The sequence below is a fragment of the Pan paniscus genome, chromosome 4 (genome assembly GCF_029289425.2).
Source record: "Pan paniscus chromosome 4, NHGRI_mPanPan1-v2.0_pri, whole genome shotgun sequence".
Lineage (NCBI taxonomy): Eukaryota > Metazoa > Chordata > Mammalia > Primates > Hominidae > Pan > Pan paniscus.
This window is the reverse complement of record NC_073253.2, coordinates 164385329-164410532: the sequence shown is the minus strand read 5'-3', so window position 1 is coordinate 164410532 and position 25204 is coordinate 164385329. Positions and strand designations below refer to the sequence as shown.

The 25204-nt window shown below is 40.4% G+C and overlaps 1 protein-coding gene across 1 annotated transcript in view; it reads left to right on the top strand.

Moving 5' to 3' along the window:
• The window catches only part of SLIT3 (slit guidance ligand 3), a 639400-nt gene that overhangs the window by 51269 nt on the left and 562927 nt on the right, over positions 1 to 25204 (top strand). The window contains exon 3 of the mRNA XM_014345150.4: positions 5131 to 5202. Coding sequence (XP_014200636.3) covers positions 5131 to 5202 — 72 coding nt within the window. The remainder of the gene's footprint in view (positions 1 to 5130; positions 5203 to 25204) is intronic.

The window sequence follows — 25204 nt, the reverse complement described above, 5'->3', positions numbered from 1 at the left end:
TGTACACATGTGTGGGGACATGGGGAATCTGAATCCTGGGCCTCCAGCTTGCAGATGCTCTCCACACCGACATGTTCTCCGTCTTTGGTCTCAAACACTCTCACCCTCAAAGGGAAGGCACACCCTGTGCCAAGTCTTTTGCCCCAGCAGCCATGTATCTGTCAAGTAACTGGTAGTTCTGACAAGGTGTGCGTGGATCAGAATCGAGACTGAGATCAGGGTGGGGGAATTCCATGGTTCAGTTTTAGGGCGATTGTTATTGAAGAGGTATAGGTAGCAACTCTTGATTCTATGTCATTTGCCAGGTTAAAAAATAGACGCTTGTTTACCTTCTCACTTTATTTTTTTTATTTATTTCCCCTGCATCTGTGAGAGATTTCCTTTTATATTTCACCTAATGCTTCATTTTCTAACAAAGTCAAAAACAACCCTTTGATTTTCTTAGTGTTACATCAGAAAGACTAATAAAAACTCCAATGTTCATATCTGCTTTCTGCAAATAGAAAGTTTAAAATAATCACAAAAGATTGTTTTAATATCCCCTGGATGGTCTACAACATTCCTTTGACTACAGTTTATCTTTTCAGTTAATTGGTACATTCCTCTTATTTCGATAAGCAATGCCAAAAAGCCTTCCCCTACCCCCCACCCCCCAGTAGACTATTAATATACTCTGTTTCATTATCTTCCTTATCAACTCAAAGACAATCCCATTCAAGTGGCCCTTTATTACTGTGAAAGAATCTGCCTGGTGGAATAGCTGAAATGCTTTCTAACTAACACCAATAAAATATCCAGACATTTTTACCATATTTTTCCTCAATCTATTCTTTTTAGCTGAGTAACCTAGACAACTATCTTTTTTAAAAAGATTTTTTTCACACCTTGGCACATTCCCCATATCTGTTTCTTATTTACAATTTCTAGAGAAGCTAGAAAAGATTCAGTAGTCTTGAAAAATTGGCCACCCAACAGTTTCTGTGTCAAACTGTTAATATGGGCAAAAGCAGATAAAATGGAGATTGAGGAACTTCAGTCTCAACCCAGGGCAATTTTCCCCAAATGAAGAGCATTTAAGGAGAAGATAGAAGAATTGCCCAGGACATTTTTTTTTCTCCCATGGGATGGGAGTAGGAAAAAGTCTCTTCTGCTGGTATCAATTATGTCCCATTTCTTGGTAGTCTAAGGGCTCTGCTATGCTCACAATGTGGGAGCCAGCTTTATCCCAAATGGGGTTAATAAAAAAGTTAAACTCCACCCCAGCCGTCATCACATGGGGGGCGATTTCCGATCCTGATCCAGTGCTAAAGCTAAAAAAATAACAATGCCAAAAAAGCTGAAAATGAACACAGGCTCTGTTCTAATTCAGAACAGACTCCAGCCATGGACAGCCGTTCTGGGTGTCCAGCCCTTCCCGGATTCCCCTGTCTGAAAATGTGGGGAAGGTATCAGTGGCTTTTAGTGCATGCTCCTGGCTTGCATCTCAGCCCAGAAGTCTGGATGGGAGGGTCTTAGCTCATTCATTCACTGATCCATTTATTCATCAAATATCGATGATTTGTTGAGCCTCTGATTGCCAGGTTCTAGGCTGGACTGTGATGGAACTAGGAAGTAGATCTGGAAGGGATGTAGATACTTGGTCAGTGAGGGTCCCAGCAGAAAAGAGGGCAAATGAGAGCGAAGTAAAGACTTATTTAGCGGTGTGGGCAAGATTAAGAGAAACGTAGAGGAGATAGTGTAGTTCCTTGAGGCTAGAGTCAAAACGGGGTCACTACTGTCCCCTGGGCCTTAAGGAGCACAGGGAGGAAGTGGTTATCAGAGCCTGGAAAAAGTAGGGACTGCTTGACAGAAGCTGTGGTCTTAGGTAGAGGGATGCAGTCAGCCTGAAGTGGCTTGGCAGGGAAGGAGAAGAGTAAATCCCCCAATCACACTCTTCCTCCACCCTCTGATCTCCTGCCGGTGACTCTCTTTGGCTGAACCTGACAGGAATCCAGAAGTCAAAAAACTTCTTGATGGTCTTGATGGCTAGTTGTGGTGGCTCACGCCTGTAATCCCAGCACTTTGGAAGGCCAAGGTGGGTGGATTGCTTGAGCTCAGGAGTTCAACATTGTAAAACCCCGTCTCTATGTCCCCTCCTAAAAAAAATTAGGTGGGTGTGGTGGCATGTGCCTATAGTCCCAGCACCTTGCACCACTGCACTCCAGCGTGGGTGACACAGTGAGACCTTGTCTTGGAGGGAAAAAAAAACTTCTTGATGAAGCCAATAAAAGTCAGCTTTCCAGGGCCTGCACAAGGTGGAAACGGTGTATCTCATATAGATATCCTTGCATCTCTTCTATTCCCATCTCTGAAAGAAGCTTGAAGTGTTAGATTCATTAGCACAGAACTAAGATTCATTATAGAAGGGCTAGGTTAGGCTCCCTCAGAAACCCAGAGGGAATGTGGTACTTACAATACCCTAGAGCTGGTCCGTGTCATCCAGCAAGGAAATAATGACTACGAAGTCTGTGATTGATTTGATTGGTGGATGGATAGTAAAAACTTAGCTCAGCAAACCTCCAGTCAGTAGTGTTGAAGTGGGACCCTATTTAGCATGACGTGCTAGTGTGAGACTATTAGCATTCCAAGGCCCTCCTTGCATATGGTGGAATGAAAAAGGAAGACAAGAGAAGGGAAAAACATTTTTTTTTTTTTTGAGACAGAGTCTTGCTCTGTCACCCAGGCTGGAGTGCAATGGTGCAATCTTAGCTCACTGCAACCTCCACCTCCCAGGTTCAAGTGATTCTCCTGTCTCAGCCTCCTGAGTAGCTGGGATTACAGGCACATGCTTAATTTTGTATTTTTAGTAGAGACAGGGTTTCATCTTGTTGGTCAGGCTGGTCTCGAACTCCTGACCTCGTCATCTGCCTGCCTGGGCCTCCCAAAGTGTTGGGATTACAGGCATGAGCCACTGTGCCCGGCCTTTTTTTTTTTTTTTTTTTTTTTTTTGAGACAGAGTCTTGCTCTGTCGCCCAGGCTGGAGTAGTGCAGTGGTACGATCTTGGCTCACTGCAACCTCTGCCTCCTGGGTTCAAGCAATTCTCCTGCCTTAGCCTCCCGAGTAGCTGGGATTACAGGCATGCACCACCACACCCAGCTCATTTTTGTATTTTTAGTAGAGACAGAGTTTCACCATGTTGGCCAGGCTGGTCTTGAACTCCTGACCTCCTGGTCCACCTGCCTCAGCCTCCCAAAATGCTGGTATTACAGGAGTAAGCTACTGCACCCGGCCAACATTTCTTAAGCCTCTAATTGTATAGCAGAACCTGGGCTAGATGATTTACTTATTTATTCCATTTTTGTTCTCGTAAGAACTTTTGCAGTGTTTTATTTTCTCTGTTTTACAAATGAAACTGAATCTGAGAGAGGTTGGCTAGTTAACCCACTCTTATATCATCAGCTAATGTGCAAGCAAAACAGGGCTTCTAAACTAAATCTACTGTGCTCACCAGACTGGGAGTTAGAGGGCCCACCCTACCTGGCTGTGGGAATTGGCATAAATAATTTCTCCTCGAGCAAGTCTTTTAGCCTCTCCCTTCAATCGTTTCTATAGGTGTTAAGTGAGGAGCTTGTAAGGGGCCAGAAGTAATAGAAATGTGAGAAGCAGAGCAGATGAGGACATGGCAAACTGTGGGGCTGGGGACCCTCGCCTGACCAGTTCTACTTCTGGTCAATTGATATTTGGAAATGTGAGAGCTGATTTTTCAAAAGGAGTTTCTTTTGCAGGGTGTGGGTGTGTGTACATGTGAAATATCCTGATTTTCAACTGTTGGCAACAAATTCACAAAAATGTAAAATATCATCGAGCCCAAACGAAACAGTTACCTGTCCCAGACACATATACAATCGGTGTGTGCCATGGCCCAAAGTCTTCTATAGGTTTTCATTCATTCAGTAAGCATTTATGAAGTGCCTGCTGTGCTAGGCAACTGTGTTAGGACTGGGAGTAGGATGATGGACACAATGTCTATCTTCTTGCTCCTTAGGCATAGTGGGGAAGATAGACTTGGGAACTAAACACAAGGGCCCAAGTGTTAAGGCTGAGAAGTGCAGGAGGTTATGAAACATCTAATAGGGAGAGACTGTCATGGAGCATTCAGTTTGATATAAAGATGCAGCCTTCCCAGGGTTGCTCTTCCTCTCCATCTGCCATTTGCTTAGGTGCTTGTGGGTACCTCTCCTCCTGAGTAATCCAGAGGAATCCACAGCCCTTCCGAAACTCCACTTTCTAAAGAAACATTCTCCAATCACAACTGCATCCCCGTTAAGTCCCATTCAGCCACCATGTGCAATCTGTGTCATTTCCCAGCCTAAGGTCAGCCCCCAATGGAAGCTACATAGCTTCATTGCTTCTCTCCCCTGCTGTTCAGCTCATCCATTTAAGCGGCCATTTTTTTTTTAAGTTAGGGAAACAAACATTTCATTATATGCTAAATTCTTTGGATATACTCCATGCATGAACCAGACTCACTTACACAGAGTGTTTAGGATTTGTAATCACCTGCTTGGAGGACTGAGGCGGGTGAGTGAAGTGTGTGGCTGGAGGGAGGGAGCCTGATCTTTTAGGACCATCATCATGAGATTGGGATTAGCTGGGCTCTCGGTGAGAGGAGTTCCTGGGACCAGGCTGGTTTTCTTAGCGACAGCCAGTCGTTTCACAATAGCCTCACCCTTTCTACTAGGGTGAGCTGGGAAGGCCCTTTTCAATGAAGTATTTTTGAATCCTTGGAGGAGGGAGCTCCCAGGGAAGAGATGCTGAATCTATGTGTGGTTTTTATAAAGAGCAGCTTTTACCTCTTCCTTTTCTGCGCAACATCCTGCAGTGCTTGGGGGGACATTTACTGAGAACATTCTTAAAATAGAGGCATGGAAACCAATCTGTCAGGTAGAAGTGTGCAGGCGGCAAAACCCTGGTTACCGTGACACCAAGCTGGGATATGAGTTATCTTGTCCCATCAGACTGATCCCAGTTGAAGGGACCCTGACGATCATGGGAAGGACTGAGTGACCATGCCTGCATGGCATGAAGCCTAGTATGAGGGTCCCTGAGCCCAGCTTTGTCCTTAGTCATTGCTGTCTCTGTGGTTATAGGCATCTGGAAGACAACCAGGTCAGCGTCATCGAGAGAGGCGCCTTCCAGGACCTGAAGCAGCTAGAGCGACTGTAAGTACAGTACAGCCTCCTTTCTTAAAGTATTTATTTAATTTTAGTGCTTTTTGTTTTGTTTTTGTAAATTGGCCTTATAACCTTGTTAAAAAAGGTCTCCAGTGTTTAAATAGAATGTTTGCTATTATACTTAAGGCACATTAGATGCATGTTAAAGAAACACTGAGATCCACTTACACTCCTTTTCTGTAAAAGTTGCTAGAATCAGCTTTCAGGGCTTGTTTCCCTTCTTCTCAGGCTTGAGCTCTGTCTTGGTACCTGTATAAGGGGCTGGTTTTTACCCAAGTGTAAACCTTCCCTTCCACGGAGGAGGGAAGTCTGCAGTTATCCCTGCCATGAGATCTGGCATCAGATAGTCCCTAGTCCTCTGCACGGGCAGAAGCTCCCTCCTGAGGCCCTCTCCTCCCTGAGTGTTCTCTGCCCCACTCTTGCGGGGAGAGGAAGGACTGGTGAGTGGGCGCAGCCTTCAGCGCGCTTGTATCTCCTGTGAGTGAGCATCAGCCTGTGTCAAGAAGCCCCCACGTTTCCACGAGAGAATGCATTGCCAGTGGTTTAAAAATAGGCCACTGTTCTGACTCAATGAGAGGGAAAGAGGAAAAGGGATGGGAATGGAAGACGGTTGGAGCCTCCATTTGTTTTGTTGATGAATACTTTTGCAGAAAACTCTTGGATTACTTTGAGGAGAGCTGCTCAGATGGTTAAGTAGGCAACTTCACCTTTCTTCTGTTAATCACATCTGGCAGCTCATAACATCTGGATATTTGCTTTCTGCCCTCTGAGCAGGGATTGTCCCCAAGAGCACTTAGTCATGCTGGTGGGTGGCTCTCTTCAAAGTTCTCTCTGAATCTTGGTTGCCCTGACATTTCAGCCTCTTTCTTCTGCAGTCAGAGGGATGAAGCTGCAACAGCTCACGGCTCTGCCGGCTTCCCTAGAAGAACTGTGTTCCGTTTACCTGTCTGGTTGCCAAATCTCATTTACAGAGGTGGGCTTGGGTAAGGTGGTGTGCTTGTCCCTGACTAGTTAGCTTTGAGATGTGCCATCTTTTCCCCTGGAGTCAATTTATCTGGGGCCACATAAGAACAGGGAAGGTCCCCATTGCACGTCAGTTAGTATTACCCAGAAAAATGCTTTCCTCCCTCTCTGTTGTGTGAACCGTCTCATTTATTGTTCTCCTTCTGGGTCAAATCCCAGCGTATGTTCTGCTGGTGTTGGTTTGAAAATATGACATTTATTTCTTGCAAGGGAAAATAGTTATAAAAAGAATGAATGTTGTCTCTGTTTACACGTTTATTTTTAAGTTTCTTAACACTCAAGTTCTTCTTATTTAGACCAAAGAGAACATAAAAGTATTTGTTGAACCTGGTTCCTTTGTATGAAATATTCAGCATTTCTACAGAAAGATCAATACGTGGTCCTTTGTGAAAAGGACCCCTTGCTTAGTCTTCTGATTAGAAGAGTGAAAACAATTCCCAATTCATTAATTTCCTGGTTTTGGGGAAGGAACTAATTGAGTACCTTGGACATGCCAGGAACTACGCCAGTGTTTTACATGCTATTTGTATTTTTTTATTGCCACAAAATTCCTATGAGGTGTAATTACCCTCATTTTGCAGATGAAGAAACAGACCCAGAGAGACTGAGTCAAAGAATGGTCAGGAGGGGAGCCAAGATTCAAAGCCACTTCTGTCTGACATGAAAGATGATGTTCTTTCATATTCATGTGCAGCAGATACTAGATGAAGTGTGATCTTTAGTAAGGGCCCTGAGAGTAGCCTCTTGCATAAACATTTAACTCCAGGGAATATCGATGAAATATTTTGGCAAAGCCTCTTTTCTTTGGCTTGGTGAACAAGGCTGAAATACCCATGCATGTCTGGGGAACTGAATGGATTACAGTTGCAGAGGAAACCTGATTATTTCTCCGTGTTGGTGTATTAGGTGGGTAATGCTAGCTGCTGTGCTAGATAAACCCTCAAATCTCAGTGACTTAACACAGTGGACGTTTACTTATTCATGTAAAACCCAATATGGGCATTCCTGATAAGGCCTCTCTCCTCCAAGTGGAGACTCAGGGACAAAGTCTTCTTCTTCTCCTCAACTTTACCCTCCTTAAATCTTGGCTTCCAAGGTACCAGTGTTTGTCTGCATCAAGCCAGGAGAAGAGAAAACAGCATGAAAAATTTCACATGGGAAGTTTGCAGATTTCAAGAAGTACATGTCACTTCCAGTCTCACATACTTTGGGCTAGAACTCAGTCATGTGGCCACAGGAAACTACAGAGGCGGGAGGAAAGGTAGTTGAGCTTTGTGCCCAGGAAGTAGAGGAAACAGGCTTAGTGAACAGTTGGCCAATCTCTGACTTCTATTGCAAGTGATCTGAAGAAGTACTTAATCAGGAAGAACATTAGAAACACAGGCAGCTGGGTTCATATACACAGCTGAATAGTCATTCTCATAATACCTTTCAGTGTTAGCAAGAAGGCATGTGTGTGACATTAATCCTGATAGGCGTTAATCTGGTTTTGGTTATTCGTTCTGTTTTCATACAGACTGGGAGATGTAGAATTGGAAAACATAATACATTTGCTATTAATGATATGACGGTGGATTGTGCCTTTCTAGCTCTTACTCCTGGCTCACCTTATCTGTGTCTTTGTATTTTGTAATAGATAAATCTTTATTGATCATATTCTAAGATAGAGCCTGGAAATAATAGGGGTTATAATACTTCATTTCTGGAGGGTTTATTTCCACTCTGAGTAGTCATTATTGGTTTGTTCTCTTGGGTCTTCCTGGGAAAGGGAAAGGAAGTCTGTCCTCTGGGTCTCAACTTAGAATTCTCTATTCCCCCATGAAAGTACCCTATGCCTCTGGCTGAGTTAGGTGCCCCTACTCTCATAACACAGGTGTCTTCCTATCACAGCACTTATGACACCATATTTTAATTCCCTGTTTTCTGGATTGTTTCTTCCCAAAACCATGACTGTTGAGGTCAGGATTCATGTCCCATTTAGCTCCTAATCTCACAGACTTGAGCAAGGCATGATAGTAAGTGCTTGAGGAATATTTATTAAAGTGCTTGAGTTTTTGTTCTATATAAGTGATGCTAAGCTGGGCCTAATTTTGCCTTCCAGAGACACTTGGTAATGTTTAGATACATTTTTGATTGTCACAACTGGGAGATGCCACCCAGCAGATGGGGTATAGGAATATCTCAACATCTTTAAATGCACAGGACGGCCCTACAACAAAGAATTATTCAGCCCAAAATGTCACTAGTGCCAAAGTTGAGAAATTCTGCTCTTTATCATATGTCAGATAGCATGTCAGGCACTTTACATATACCATCTCATGTAATCTATGCAAGAATACTATGAAGTTAGAATTATCATAAAATATGATGTGATAAAATATGAAACTCAAAGTATCACCTACGAAGTACTTTGCTTAATACATTTACCTAAACCTAATTTAGCTGGATCTTACTTCTGGTTGCCAGAGAGTGGATGGGATATAGGAAAAAGTTAAACCAAGAGGAAACAAACACACTTTGTAAGTGGGATATTCTTTGAGACAGCTGCCCTGATCTTTTAAAAAAGTCAATGTCAAGAAAAACATGGGAGTTGACTTTTAAGTTCAAAAAAAGCTTAGAATAGAATAGAAACAGTACCACAAAATTGGAAGGGTCAATGGAATTAAAATGTTCTAAGATCCTTAAATTATTCAGGAAGTAATAGTGCTAATATTTATTGCCTTATTAAGTCAAAGATGTATGTTGAAATCTGTAGCATAGCCTCTAAAAAAAAAAGCCAAAAAATTATGATAGTCTCAGGGGAAAGGAGCACAGTATGATACAAAATATGAATTAAAATGAAGGATAAAAGGGAAGGAAAATGAACATAGAACAAATAGACAACAAACAGAAAGATGATACATTTAAACATGAATATATCATATTACCTTATATGTAAATGCACTAATTCTCCAATTAAAAAACATAGATTGTCAGAGTGTATTTAAAAAATACCAAACATATACTTTTTACAAAAGAATAACATTAAACATAAGGATAGAGAAACCTTGAAAGTAAAAAAAAAAAAAAAAAAAAAAGAAAATGATAGCATGAAAACACTAACCGAAAGGTTAGTGTCACTCTATTAAAGATAATATAGACTTTAAAGAAAAAATATTAGATGTAAAGAGGGAATTTTGTAATGATAAAATAGGAAATATCCCAGGAAGATATACCAAATCTGTATTTGTATGTGTCTAAAAACATAGCCTGAAAATATGGAAAGCAAATATTGACAGAACTAGAAAAAAATAGACAAATTTATAATCATAGTTAAGATACACTTTTTGGTAATTAATAGAACAAGGAGGTACAATTCTTGGTAAAAATATAGAATATTAAATAACAATATTTGTAAACCTGATGTAGCTGATATATAGAGAACACTCTAAACAACATAGAATAGACATCTTTTCAAGGGCATATGAAAGTTTTATTATATACTGATCTAGAAAGCAAGTCAACAAATATCAAAGGATATCACATGGAGCATGTTCTCTGACAGCAGGAATAATCAAGAAGTTAATAAGAAAAGTAGAAAAATCCAAAATATTTTGAGATTCAGTAATATACCTCTAAATACTCCGAGTTGAAGAACATATCACAGTGGAAATTAGAACATATTTTTCTGAATGTTAATAAACATACAATGTCTCACAATGTGTGGACTGCAGCCAAAGCCATGCTCAGAGGAAAATGTATAGCCTTTAAGCTATATTACTCAATTCATGGTATATATTATGTATAGTATCTATTTTAAAAGAAGCACATATCTTGATTAAAATATCCTCCTTACAAAGTTAGGGCAAGAACAACAGAACAGAAGAAAGGAAATTATTAAGAGCAGAAGTATAAGAAATAGAAATGAATGTATAATAGAGAAATTCTAAAAAGCCAAACTAATTCTTGAAGCAACTAAAATTACAGACACTGACAAGACATATCAAAAAACGAAAGACTAAATTACCAACATGAAGAATAAAAAGGGGGATATAAGTATGGATATTATAAATATTAAAGTGATAATAGCAGACTTTGAACAAGTTTATCTTAATGATTTTAAAGAGTAAATGAAATTGAAAATAGAAACAGGAAGGAATAGAAAATCTGTCTTATATCAATTAGAGAAATTAAATATTTAAAACATTCCATCAAAAAATCTAGGCTCAGATGGCTTTAGCAATAAATTCTAACAAAGTTTTAAGGAATAAAGTATAGCAACTTAATACAAACTCATTCTATTAAAAGAATGAACATTTGTCTATTTAGCCAGCATTACCTTGAGAACAAAACCCAGTAAGGACATTTCAAGAAAAAAATATAAACCAATGTGATTCATGAATATTTTTACAAATTTCCTAACAAAATACTAGCAAATGAATTCAGTTATACGTGAAAAGGATAATATATTCCAACCAAATTTGGCTTATTCAAAGAAGGCAAGGTTGGTTTAATAGTGGAAATTTCACCTCTCAAATAAAAACATGCTGAAAAACTAGGACAGCAAAACCAAAGACATACACAACATCTACAATAAAATTAGTTGGAGCAGTAATTCAGTGAATCCCCAGTAGATGGTTTCAAGACTGTTGTGGTATCTCATCTGTGTGGGAGAAAGCAGAGGGAAGGCAGCTACGGTTCTTAGGACCCTGAGAAGAGGGCATCCTTTAAATTACCCATCTCTACTCATTGGAAAATACAGTGGCCAATCTGAGAAAAGCTGCAAAATATAGAAGAGAGTTCTATCAGATCCAATTCATGGTAAGCACAAAGGAACCATAATGTAATAATGACTGATAATACTTGGAACATTCTGGGGCCTATAAACTCTTCAAACAAAAATGAGGCTCTTTTCCTAGGAAAGGTCTAACATTGGTAAGAAACTTCTGGGAGCAGTTGATCAGAAAAGGAACAATAGTAGAAATAAAAAGAGAACTCCTTGAGAAGTATAATGTTAGAATTCACCAGAAGAGTCAAATCTTGGAAAATACAAGGCCATGTTTTTCATTGCTTTGCAAAAACCAGAATGAGCTCGAGAGTCTTAAATCTTAAAAAAAAAAAAAAAAAAAAAAAAAGCTATTTCACTGCTCCATTCTAAAACTACAGGGAAATTTATTTCACTTAAAAAATAAGCAGTTAAAAGGATTCTGATTGAAACCCATATAAAGGTTTTTAAATAAGAAAAAGTATGAGAAGCAGAACTTTCTTAGAAACAATGAAAACATATAAAAGGAGATACCCACAAAGCAAATAAACTGTAATAGAATAGTTGAAAACTGGCTAGAAGAATTTAAGAACATATAAATTATAAGAGAACAACATAAGTCTGAATTTCAAAAACTCAGAAATTTAATAAGAGAAATGTAGGATTTGAAAGGAGGGGGGAAGAACTCAAAAAAGAACTTAACAATAGAAGTACTTCAAAATAAGTACTGCCAATACAATACTGAAGAAAAACTAACTTGTAGAAATTACACTATCCAGTTTCAAGACTTACTGTAAAGCTATAGTAATCCAGACAGCATGATATTTGTGAAAAAATAGACACACACATCAATGGGACAGAATAGCGAGCCCAGAAATAGACCCATGCAAATACAGTCAACTGATTTTTGACAAATGTGTAAAGATAATTCAAGGGAGAAGGAATAATCTTTTCAACAAGTGGTGCTGATGCAGAAAAATGAATCTGGATACAAATCTTACATCTTACACAAAATTGAAGTCGAGATGATTCATAGACCTACATGTAAAATGTAAAACTATAAAGAAAATATTTTCAAAACATGTATCTGATAAAGAATTTATATGCAAAATATACAAAGAGATTTAAAAACTCAACAGTAAGCAGATACCACTCTCCCCCTATAAAGGAAAGAAATGGACAAAAGATTCAAATAGGGACTTCATTGAAGAGGATATACAGCTGGCAAGTAAGCATACAAAAACATACTCAACAGCTTCTTTCATTAGGGTGATGCAAATAGGTGTGTAGTGAGATACTACTACACACCTATTACAGTGGTGAAAATTTAAAAAATTGACAATGCTAATTGCTGGTGAGGTGGAGTAACAGGAACTCTCATTCATTGCTGACAGTAATACAAAATGGTACAACCACTTTGGAACACAGTTTGGCAGCTTTTTAAAAAGTTAAACATAGTCTTATACAATCCAGATCTATGGTTGCTAGGGATTCAGAGCAGAAGAGGGAACCGAAAGTTGAATAAAGCACAGTGGGGGATGGTGGGGTTTAGGATGGTAAAACTATGCTGTATGATAATGAAATGGTGGATACGTGACACTATGCATTTATCAAAACCTATAAAATTTTACAACACAAAGAGTGAACTATAATGCATGCAAATTTTTAAAAAGTCATGTAGGAGAGTGGGGTATCCCGGGATGGAATGCAGACTGTGATGAATGTATGCATCAGCGTCACTGAACTTGAGGGAGCAAAGGTGCTGACCTAAGCTGTGGAAATGAGTGGAGTCTGTAAGACTAAAGGCAAAAGGAACTGCACAGAAGAACTGTACTCTAGTTGGTAAAGTTGTTTCCCCTGGGGATGTGGGTTAACAGTTCTGAGACACTGTACACGTATACTGGAATTGAACAATAGATGGTGGATGGTGAGGACAGATTTCTTGCTGTTGAAATGGGTGGTTAGAAACAAACAATGGAGAAAGCTAGAATATGTGGGAATGGACTAGAGTTTGAGACATCAGTATCAACTCATGTTTAGCCTACTGTAGGTACTTTTATTTAATATCGATGAATATATACATAGAAATATTTTTGATACATGTATTTATATGAATTAATATGCAAAAAATATTTCCTTGCTCTGGCTGGGTGTGGTGGCTCACGCCTGTTATCCCAGCACTTTTGGAGCCCAAGGTGGGTGGATCATGAGATCAGGAGATTGAGACCATCCTGGCTAACATGGCGAAAACCCGTCCCTACTAAAAATACAAAAAATTATCCAGGCATGGTGGCATGTGCCTATAGTCCCAGCTACTCAGGAGGCTGAGACAGGAGAATCACTTGAACCCAGGTGGCAGAGGTTTTAGTGAGCCAAGATCACACCACTGCACTCCAGCCTGGGTGACAGTGAGATTCAGTCAAAAAAAAAAACAAAAAAACAAAACAAAAAACAAAAAAAAAACACTTTTCTTGCTCTGTCAGCAAGAGGGCCTGGAAGCAACAACACTGGAGTAGCAATGAGCATGCCCAGCACCCAGTTGATGATTTTTAAAATCATTTTCACACAAAAAGGAATTAAAGCGTCTTGGAAAAATGGTTTATTCTAGGACTGAGGCATGTTGTTGTGCCATAAAGGGAGCGCTCAAAACAAAATGTGAAACCCCACAATTTGGGGAGTATGTCAAAAGGACGTAAAAGCAAACAAAGAATTCTTAGTGGCCAAAGCTGGAACAATTTGAGTAACAAAATAATTATTGAATTATTACCAAAGTTTAAATATCCATGAGTCCATACTCACAGAAATAAATGAGTAAATAAATAAATGGAATAAACAGAAAGATCCCATACAGAAAAATTCTAACTAATTTGTTGTGTAGGTTCTCTGCCCTCTAGGAGATTGAACCTAACTCACTGTTCCTTAAATGTGGACTTCACAGAGACACTTCCTTCGAAAGAGTTCTATGTGAAAAGGGAAGGGAGTGGGCAGTAGCTTTACAATGGAGAAATATGACACACACCACCTTAGCCGTGTGATCAAGGTCAGTGTCAACATTGATAAATCATTTGATAGTATGTATTTCGATATGATGCAATGAAAATATTACTTTATATCTGTGATCTTCCTCCCCCAAACCCATCATCTCAGTCTTAAGTGAAAAACATCAGACAAATCTCTATTGAGAAACTTCATAAAAAATACCTGAATAGTCCTCCTCAAAACTGTTAAGGTCATGAAAAACAAGGGAAATCAGAAAAACTGTCACAGCCAAATGGAGCCTGAGGAGACATAATGACTAAATGTAATGTATCCTGGATGGGATGCTGAAATAAACACAAAAAGTAAAAACTAAGAAAATCTGAAAAAAGTATTGACTTTAGTGAATAATAAATGCAACAGGATTGCTTCATTAATTATGATAACTGTATTATATAAGATGTTAATAGGGGAAATTGGGTATGGGCTATATGAGAACTCTCAGTACTATCTTCCCAGCTTTTATGTAAATCAAAATCTATTCTAATATAAAAAGGTTTTATGCTGACCCATGAAACCCTACTTGATTTACAGACTTACGAGCAAAATAAATGTTTTTTATGCCAAAAATACATACATATATTTTAATCTAGGTGGATTTTAAAAAGAAATGGATGAATACTGCTTTAAAAGAAATAGAAGATGGAAAGAGTATTCTTAAGTCAACAAGAAATTAATATAGAGATAAAGGGATTTAAGAGAAAGTGAGAGTTAGGCAAAGAGGTTCTAACAAACTTATAATAGGAATCTCTGAGGAAGAAAACAATGGAACAAAACAAAACTGATAGTACTGATAATTACTATTCAAGAAAATGTTCTTAAAAGATGATTAGAAGGTACCTTGAGGAAGTGCACTGAATGTTTGGAAAAGTCAACTCTGAGGGGTCAAAACAAAATATGTTCTAATAAAACTATTACATTTTAAAGGAAAAAGTCCTTAAGCATTCAATCAGAGACTCATAATGAAAGAAAATTGGATTTCTTGCCTACTTTTTGATGCCAAAACCTTATGTCAGAATACAAGTGAATAACCTAAAAAAATAAAATGTGAGCAACAGCATTTATATTTAGCCTTGCTGACATTCAAGTGCAGTGACTGCAGACTACCTATTCTGAACATTCAAGAACTTAGGCCTCATGGTGCCCATGGACACTTTCTAAGGAGTCTGCAAAGAACAAGCTTCAGGCTGGATGCGGTGACTCACCCATGTAATCCCAGCACTTTGGGAGGCTGAGGTAGGCAGATCACTTCAGGTCAAGAGTTCCAGACCAGCCTGGCCAACCTCGATGAAACCTCGTCTCTACCAAAAATTAAAAAAATTAGCCAGGTGTGATGGCACACACCTGTAGTCCCAGCTACTCAGGCTGAGGCTGGAGAATCACTTGAACCCAGGAGGTGGAGGTTGCAGTGAGCCAAGATTGTGCCACTGCACTCCAGCCTGGGACAGAGTGAGACTGCATCTCAGAAAAAACAAAAACAACAAGCTTCATACAACCAAAAGACTGGAGAGACATTGGTATAGGACAGACACAGTCAACACTTCCAAAAATCCTAGAAGTTGGATGCGGAAATGTGACTGCGTCTGGAATTCTATGGAATGAGAGTAGAAGTGACATGCCCTTCATGACCCTCCATACTTGTACTCTTTCCCTATGTTGGCTAAATTGACAGCACTCTAAGGAGGATGTAGAGCTACAAAGTAGAAGGATCCTGGGCCCCTGCTGACCTGCATTTGGCTGTGACATGAACAACAAATATACTTTTATTGTTTCAAAAATAAAGATGTAATTAATCACATTAACAGAAGAAATAAGAAAAGTCATTTCCTCTTCTCAGATACTGAAGAAAGTATTTAATAAAATTCAATACTAATTTGTGATTTAAAAGCATTTTACATATTAAGAATAAAAGGGAAATTCTTTACCTAAAAAACCTACAGCACACATCGAAGTTGATGGTGAAATATTGAAAACATTTCTCCTAACAGAACTAGACTCCTGCCGTCATAGCTTCTATTAAATACTGTATTGGAAATTCTGGTTCTGGCAATGATTCGAAAAATAGGAAAGGAAGGAAGGGAGAGAAAAGGGAGGGAAGGAGAGAGAGGAGCCAAAAAACCACAGAACCAAGGAAAAAGAATGGATATAAAGATTGGAATAAAACAAATTTAAGTGCCATTATTTAAATGATTGATTACATGAAAAATATAAAATAATCTACACATAAACTATCAGAATTCTTTTTAAAATTTTAAGTTTCGGGGTATATGTGCGGTATGTGCAGGTTTGTTACATAGGTAAACGTGTGCCATGGTGGCACATTAGATTGTAAATTGTGTTGGTAGGTGCGCAAAGGCTGCATGTATCAACCCATCACCTAAGTATTAAGCCCAGCACACGTTAGCTATTCTTCCTAACTATCAGAATTCTTAAGTAGATTTCTAAGGTCACTGGACACAAGGTCAATACACCAAAAAAAAAAAAATACAATTTCTGTATACCAACAACAAACAATTGGGAAATTAAAAAAAAAAAACTATGTTTACAATAGCAGCAAAAAATACCAATGCCGACCGGGCGCGGTGGCTCATGCCTATAATCCCAGCACTTTGGGAAGCCGAGGTGGGCAGATCACGAGGTCCGGAGATCGAGACCATCCTGGCCAAGATGGTGAAACCCCATCTCTACTAGTAATACAAAATTAGCTGGGCACGGTGGTGCGCACCTGTAGTCCCAGCTACTCGGGAGGCTGAGGCAGGAGAATCACTTGAACCCAGGAGGCGGAGGTTGCAGTGAGTCAAGATTGTGCCACTGCATTCCAGCCTGGTGACAGAGCGAGAGTCTGTCTCAAAATAAATATATATATGTGTATATATACCAATGCCTAGGAATAAGTCTAATGAAAGATGCACAGGCCTTAACACAGAAAGACAGACGTTACTGGAAGAAATTAAAGATGAGTCAAATATATGGAGTGCTGCATGGTGTTCATGTATTGGAATACTTAACATTGCAAATATGGCAACTCTCTCCAAATTGATGGATGGATTCAGGGCAGTCCTAATCAAAATGCCAGCAGCTTGTTGTTGTGGAAATTAAGATGATGCTAAAATTTATATAGGAATGCAAATGACCAAGAAAAGCAAAGACAGTCTAGAAGACCCAGATATAGAAGGATACTTGATTTGTAACAAAGGTGGCTCTGTGAGGCCACCTGGAATGGATGGTCTGTCTAAAAAACTGTGCTAGAGTAATTGGGTAACCATATGGAAAACTTGTTCTGTTGATCCCTACTAATGCCATTCATAAATCAATTACAAGTGGATTGTAGAAAGATAAAGACACTTCTAGAAAATAATATTTTTTGGCTGGGAGTGGTGGTTCGTGCCTGTAATCTCAGCACTTTGGGAGGCTGAGGCGAGTGGATCACCTGAGGTCAGGAGTTTGAGACCAGTCTGGCCAACATGGTGAAACCCCATCTCTACTAAAAATACAAAAATTAGGCAGGTGTGGTGGCATGTGCCTGTAATCCCAGCTACTCGGGAGGCTGAGGCAGGAGAATCGCTTGAACCCAAGAGGCGGAGGTTGCAGTGAGCCAAGATCGCACCACTGCACCCTAGTCTGGGCAACAGAGCAAGGCTCCATCTCAAAAAAATAACGGAATATTTTCGTGGCCTTGAGGTAGTTGATATTTCATAAGCAAGGCACAGAAGACGCTAAAGAGAAAAGATGATTTGGACTACATTAAAATAAATAATTCGCCAAAATACATTATTGAAAGAACATGTCCCAGAGTGGGTGAAGATATTGGCAGTGCATATAACTGACAAAGGACTTATTTTAGAATTGAGAAGAACTCCTACAAATCAATAAGAAAAAGACAAATGACTCAGTAGAAAAATGGGTGAGAGTTTTGGACACTTCGCAAAAGAAGATAGAGAAGTGGCCAATGATCGTATGAAAAGTTGCTTAGTGTGTCATTAGTCTTTAGGGAAATATAGAATAAAACCACAATGACACATACCACACACTAATTGGAATGGCTAAAACTTACAATATCAAGTGTTGGTGATGAGGTGAAACAACTGCATTTACCATATACTGTTACGGGAGTTATTGATACAGTTACTCTCGAATATGGGCAGTACCAACCAGAGCTGAATGTACATGTACCTTCCACTCCTGGGTACATACCCTACAAAAAGACATACACAGGAATGTTCATATCAGCACTATTTGTAATAGCCCCAGACTGGAAATAAGCCAAATACTCGTTGACATTAGAATAAATCAATAGATTGTGGTGTATTCACATAATGGAATTGACTGGTAGAAAATGAAAACAATGCGCAAAAAAAAAACTGCTGTCTGTAACCACATGGTAAATCTCAGAAGCATAATCGGGGACAAAAACTGGACATAAAAGAATATATATTACCTGATTCCATTTGTGTAAACTTCAAAAGCAGGCAAAACTAATCTATGGTGTTAAAAGCTGAGGTAGTGGTAAGCAATGGGGAGTTGCAAATGGAGAGGGGCACTAAGGGATTTCTGGGGTGTGTCATCAGCTGTTTCTTGATCTGGGTAGAGGTTTCATGGATCTGTTCAGTGGGTGAACATGCTTCAAGCTGTACAAATTTGATTTGTACATTTTTCTGTACGTGTTATACTTCAAAAAAATTTATTTTAAAAAGAGACTCAAGAGACAGATATAACAACCAAATTTCATGCATGGCTCTGACTTGAAGCTGTGAGAAAACCCATACAGATATGGGACATTGCAAACTCCACAGAGACAGTGGTCTCAGCTGGGAAGTGATTTTTTTCCTAATCAATGTTACAATGAAGGGACATTGAAGGAAATGCCATTATTCAAGGATCTGCTGCACTTTAAAATGGTTCAGTAAATAAAATAAAACAAATGTAGCAAAATGAAAATAATTGTTGAATCTAAGTGGTGGATATAGGGATACTCAAAATACATTTATCCTTTTCTGTAAGTTTGACCATTTTCGTGACTAAAAACTTTTTAAGATGCATATTTTAAAAAAAAGTTTGATTTTAGCAGAGGAAAAAATCTGAAAGTCAGATAGTTAAAGAAATTTACCGTTCTGAGATTTGAATCCAGGACTGTTCTGAATCCAGGTACCAGGAAAAGAAAACAACCTTCAGGAGTCAGAAGGAGATTGAGATATTGCATTATCCAATTTCCTCCTCTTACAGAAAAGGAAATAGGCTAGAAAGGAATTTGACTTTCATGAAATTTTAATGCGGAGTGCAACGTTTAAAGTTTAAGTTGCCTTGGTGTGTTAGCTCCGTTTTTCCAAAGAACAGAAAAACCATGACGTTTTTAGCTCTAACCCAGAGTTCATTTACTCTTTCATTAGATGTGAAACAAATAATTAGATTACATATTTAAATGCATATGTGTGGCAAATATATTCTTTTAAATTACTGCAAGAGTTATTTTGCTCCTAGTAGAGAGGAATCGGCTTCTGTTATGTGTGTTATGTTCCTTAGGGGTTTAGTGGGTTCTAGCCTAAGTATGCAGAGATTCAGAGCATGAACTTTAGAGTTAGGATCAACCTGGATTTGAATCTGGATAAATCTTCTCATTTCACTTACCAGTCATGAGATTGCAGGCAACTTTCTTAGCAGCTGCGAGTAACATCTGTTAAATGAGGTTAATCATTGTTCAGTGGAGTTACCTTTTAAAGAGAGACCTGTTTGTAGAGTTAGCATGGAGGATAAAAATAGAATATATTCAAAATGATTGACAGCTATAGCTCCTAGAAACAAGACATGTAGGGCCATGTATACTGAGAAGTACCATTGATTACTGAAATTACACTCCATGAAATGCTCATACAGTGAGCAGCAGATGAGGACTGTGAGACCGAAGGAAGAGCAGATTCACATCCCTCGTCTCAGGGTCATTTGCGGGCACAGGTTCATTGAGAAGAATGGCTGTAGGATCTTCGGCACCTCGAATTTCTCACCTTCTCTTACTCCTTCCCCCTTAATTTTTGCTGGGTGCCTATGCTCAGGTTCACTTACAAGTTAAATGCATGTACGCCATGCCTCCATTAACCCACTTTATGAGGCTCTTATGAGATTACCCATATGAAGTGCTTCATTTTGAGATCGGCACAGCCATCACTCAGTGATTTCAGCACTGCTCCTCTCCCTCATCATCATCACGGCCCAAGAGTGATGAATAAGGAGAGAGAGAGAGAGAGAGAGAGAGAGAGGAATTTATTTGACTAAGTACGCTTTACATTTTTACTTATTGGCTTTAGTCCATCTGTTAGGTCAAACATCCCATGCCAAATACATACCAAACTGGCATTCTTTCCCTGTTCTCCCATCAGAAGCTGCTGAAGCATGCTTCTTCTCATCTGAAAAATGAACTTAATAGTCTTTTATGTCTGATAGGAACGAGGGTGTTGTCAGAAAGTATGTATGTGTTAAAGTACTCTAAAAAGACATACAGACAAAACAATGCGAATTATCGTTCTTATTGCTATATTACTATCCTTAGTGGGTAAGCCCACATTAATCTGTTGAGAGTTGGGCCTTGCTCTTTCCCCTCAATGTCTTGAAGATCAAAAAACACTAGATTTTAGTTTTGTTTTATTCTTTAGATCCCATTTTTTTGGTAGAATTTGAAAAAAATAGCTGAAGGATCGACTTCTGCATTTCAAAGCATAACAAGGAGAATTGTTGTGAGCCTGGGTATATGTCAGCCAAGTTTTGAATCTCAAAATGCTTATGTCTCCCTCTCTCTCTCTCTGTCTCTGTCTCTCTCTCAATCTGTGTGTGTGCGCACGGCTTCTCCAAGATGTGGAGGTTTGGAATAAAAATGGTGATTGACCTTTAACGAGAGAGCTGAGAGAACTGCTTCTGTATATTATATGGCTGTGCGCTGGATTTTAAATGTTTGATTAAGTTATTAGAGTGTTTTGCTTTGGCATAATGTACTATAAATTCATGATTTCTGGCCAAAGCAGTTAGTCAGTGGAGAAGAATAAATTATTTTGAGAGGTGCTTCAAAACCAGGATTTTATTCTCTTGGAAAGACAAGGCTTTAAATAAATCACATAATATAAATGAGAATTTCCATAATTAAGGTTCTAACTAGGAAGATTCCTAGGAGCTTTCAGAGCAGGAAAATGAAGGAAGACATTCCAGTATGCTTTAATTCTCATGTTTTAAAAAAATTTGTATTCTGAATGTTCTATTTCGTTTTAGAGGCGCAGAGACCAAAAAGCACCAAACAAGCACACATGAAGTATATGTTGTTAAACACTTTGTCTCCAAGATGTGAGTGCTGTAGGGGGATTGACATGTTAAATGTATTAAAGCAAGTCCAGGAAGGCTCTGGTGTTGCATTGCTTCCAACAGTTTGAGGCCCCTGATGACGGCACCCGTGTCATTACTTAGAGAATTTCTCCGGGCAGTCGTCACTCCTTGTCACCCAGTAATTTCATTTTCTGGCAGCTTTTGTGTTTTCAGAGCATGTTCTCCTGCTTTGGTGGCTTTAGAAAATCTCTCTTAAATGGCAGCTCCTCCCCTGGGGAGGCCTTTTTGGCTCTTGACCTCAGGTTCTCTCCCCAATATTCTTCCAGCAGTTTCCTCAAAGTCCCACAGTCGCTCTTCAGCACTGCTAGGTTTTTCTCCCAGGAGCTCCTAAGTAAATAAAATGCAATTAAATATATGTGATTGGTTCTTGTACTGTTTTATTTATGTGATATATGTACACACCAGAGAACCGTATACTGTACAGTGCACAAATGTACCATTTATAATTGATTCAGTAGGGCCATCATGGTCATTTCTAGAAAAAGCATGCCATCAGGCCTTCCATTGGGAACCTGGGCACTTACTTAGACATGTTTCTCTAGGATCAAATAAGATAAAGTTGGAAGATTGCAGAGTGCCCCCACCTGTATTGCTAAAATGCTGATATTTTAGACATCATCTTGAAGATGAGGAGCACAGGCTAAGACCTCAGGCTCCCCCTGCCTGAACCTCAGCTCCTCCTCTGCCAGCTGTGCAGATTTAGGCAAGTGCCTTCATCTCCTCATCTGCGAAAGGGGGTAATAGAAGTATTAGGTTAGTGCAAAGGTAATTGCAGCTTTTGCCATTAAAAGTAATGACAAAGGTCTGGGCGGGGTGGCGCGTGCTTGTAATCCCAGAACTTTGGGAGGCCGAGGTGGGCGGATCACCTGAGGTCACTTTGAGACCAGCCTGGCCTACATGGTGAAACCCTGCCTCTACTAAAAATAGAAAAATTGGCTGGGTGTGGTGGTGCGTGCCTGTAATCCCAGCTACTGGGGAAGCTGAGACAGGAGAATCACTTGAGCCCAGGAGGGAGAGGTTGCAGTAAGCCAAGATCGTGCCACTGTATTCCAGCCTGGGTGACAGAGTGAGACTTTCTAAAAAAACATAATAATGACAAAACCACACTTATTTTTGCACCAACCTAATACCTACGCTGAGTTGTTGAGAGGACTAATTAAGATAACGCATGTAAGGTGTCTAGCAAAGTGCCTGACACAAAGTAAGTCCCCATAATATGCATTAACCATTAACTATATCATCATCCTGATTATCAGATTTAAGTGGCATAATTTAGTATATAAATCTTGTCCAAGAATGTAAGCAAGTGTAAATTAGAAGACAGACTGTTCAGCTATTCCCTACCTCATGCTTAAGTCTGTGCCTCCCATTCCTATATATGCCAGTGCCTACTAGGGGTGGCCCTGTCTCCTCTGTGGCTTCCACCCCTCCCACTTATCCATTATCTTGTAGACCTGTGGTTGCCTGGAACCCGCCCTTTTCCATGCTGGTGGGTTCCCCAAACACAAACACAGGGTGGGGGCTTTAGTGATAGGACTGAGGGAGGCAGGGCCGAGGGGTGTGAAGTATGCAGACGAAGTCACTGTCAGTCTAGCCTTAGTATATATCTCATTGAGGCATCCCCTTTGGCGCAGATGTTAAAATACTCCCCTCCAGTGTCCCACATTGTAAAACGTGGAAGTGAATCTAGGCCACAATTCTAGCAAAAAACTGAAAGTGAATCTTACCTGAGTCTTTGAGCCTCCTGAGACCCATTGTTACCACCTCTATAGATAGAGACAGAGTAAGAGAAGGGACTGAGGATAATATGGGGTAGGGGTTTTGATTCTGGCCTTAACCTCACCCCTACAATGCATGAATAATGCTTACATTTATTAAACACCTACTGTGTCTCACACTGTGCTTGGTGCTTTGTGTCTACTGTCTGATTTCATTCTCTGAGCTATCCTGCAAGGTGGGGACTACTATCAGCATTTGACAGATGAGGAAACAATGTCGGTGAAGGCACCCAATTTGTTTTTAGTCCCGAAGATCAGAGACTGCTACCTGGGACCAAAGCTCAGGCCCCTTTTAGTGTGTTCTAGGCCTTCAGGGACTCTTGTTTTGTGACTGGACTGAGTAGGGGGGTAGTGGGGATCAGGCCACTTTTTGTTCAATCCTGGAAGTGGGAAGGGTCAGGGGAAGAAAAGGGGCTGCAGAGGAGTCGAAGGTCTCCCAAAGGTATGCCTCAGCAGGAGACTCTCTGACCCAGAAGCCCAGCCATTCAGCTTTGCCCCCCCTACTCCTCTCCCCAGTTTCCTGAGAGCTCTGGTTTCTCTCCGGCTCTGTGTCTCCAGAGTGCCTGCTGCCCAGCTGTAAGTGGTTAGTGGGCATAAGGATGGGGATTCCACATCTGTATCGTTAAACCCAGGGGCTGGCAGAGACTAAAGTGGGGTATGGAGGGCAGAGATGGGGGAGCTGCCTTCTACGGTTGGCCTTTCCCTCTCCCCTTGCCTGCTTATCCACTGTGCTGATCTCATCCACGTCATTATCCTCTCTTGCTCAAAGGACTGCAGACCTCCTCTCTTCCCTGTCTGCTTCCACTCTGGCCCCACAGACAATGTACTCCACACTAGAGCAGCCAGAGTGAGCTTCCCAAACACAGACTATGCTTAACACCCTTCCTCAGCTTCCCTTGGCTCTTAGAAACCAAACTTTGATTCCCTGCCATGGTGCTCAGGGCTCAGTAGCACCTGGCCCCTGGCCCCTGCCTCCCTCTCTAGTGTCACCTCTGCTTTTCCCTCTATTGGGAAATCACCCCCTGCCGCCCACCCCCTGTCTTCTCTTTTGTGGCAACTGCCATTCATTTTTTAGCTCAAAACAGTCACTTCCTCCGGGAAGCCTTCCCTGCCCCTCGGGCGTGGCCCCACTCCAGTCTCACACAGTCTTATGGGGCCTTTGTTAGTGATGTTGTCTTGGCATCTCTCTCCCTCCTTAGACTATAAGGCCTCTGAGAGGGAAACCACATATTTGTGCTAAGCACAGTATCACTGGTACCCAGCATCGTGCCTGGCCGGAACCCACACTTGGTGATGTTTGCTGTGAGAGTGAGCAGCGTCCTGCTTTGGAATCCCAGTCAGAGCACTGAGAGAGGGGCAGCCAGACCTGGGAGCTCTGTGTTGCCCCTGCCATTGTCCTTACATCTCCAGTTAGAGAGATTTTGCTGGGTTATTCTTCAGCCTGCTCTCTTCCCACCCACTTGCAGTGGGAGTGGTAAAAATCTAGAAAAACTTCTAGTAGTTACCTTGTGGGGCCACACCCCTGTCCCAGTGATGGACCTGTCTGTAAAACACTTCTTGTAGAGCCTTGGCCTCTCCCTGGTTGTCATACAAGACTTGTCACATAGTGGGTGCTTAGGAAACATTTGCTGAATTCCCAGCAGCGAATTATTTTGAGTATCCTTATTAGTAGGAAGTACTTTTCTCTTATGATGTAATTTACATAAAATATATAGATTTTAAGTGTTACATATTTTAAAGTGTGTATTTAATTTAAAAAATGGGCCAAACGTGGGGGCTCATTCCTGCAATCCCAGCACTTCGGGAGGCCAAGATGGGTGGATCACTCGAGGCCAGGAGTTTGAGACCAGCTTGGCCAATATGGTGAAACCCCATGCCTAAAAATACAAAAATTAGCTGGGCATGGTGGCCAGCACCTGTAGTCCCAGCTTATCGGGAGGATGAAGCATGAGAACAGCTTGAACCCTGGAGGCAGAGGCTGCAGTGAGCCAAGATCGCACCACTGCACTCCAGCCTGGGCAACAGAGTGAGTCTGTCTCCAATAAAG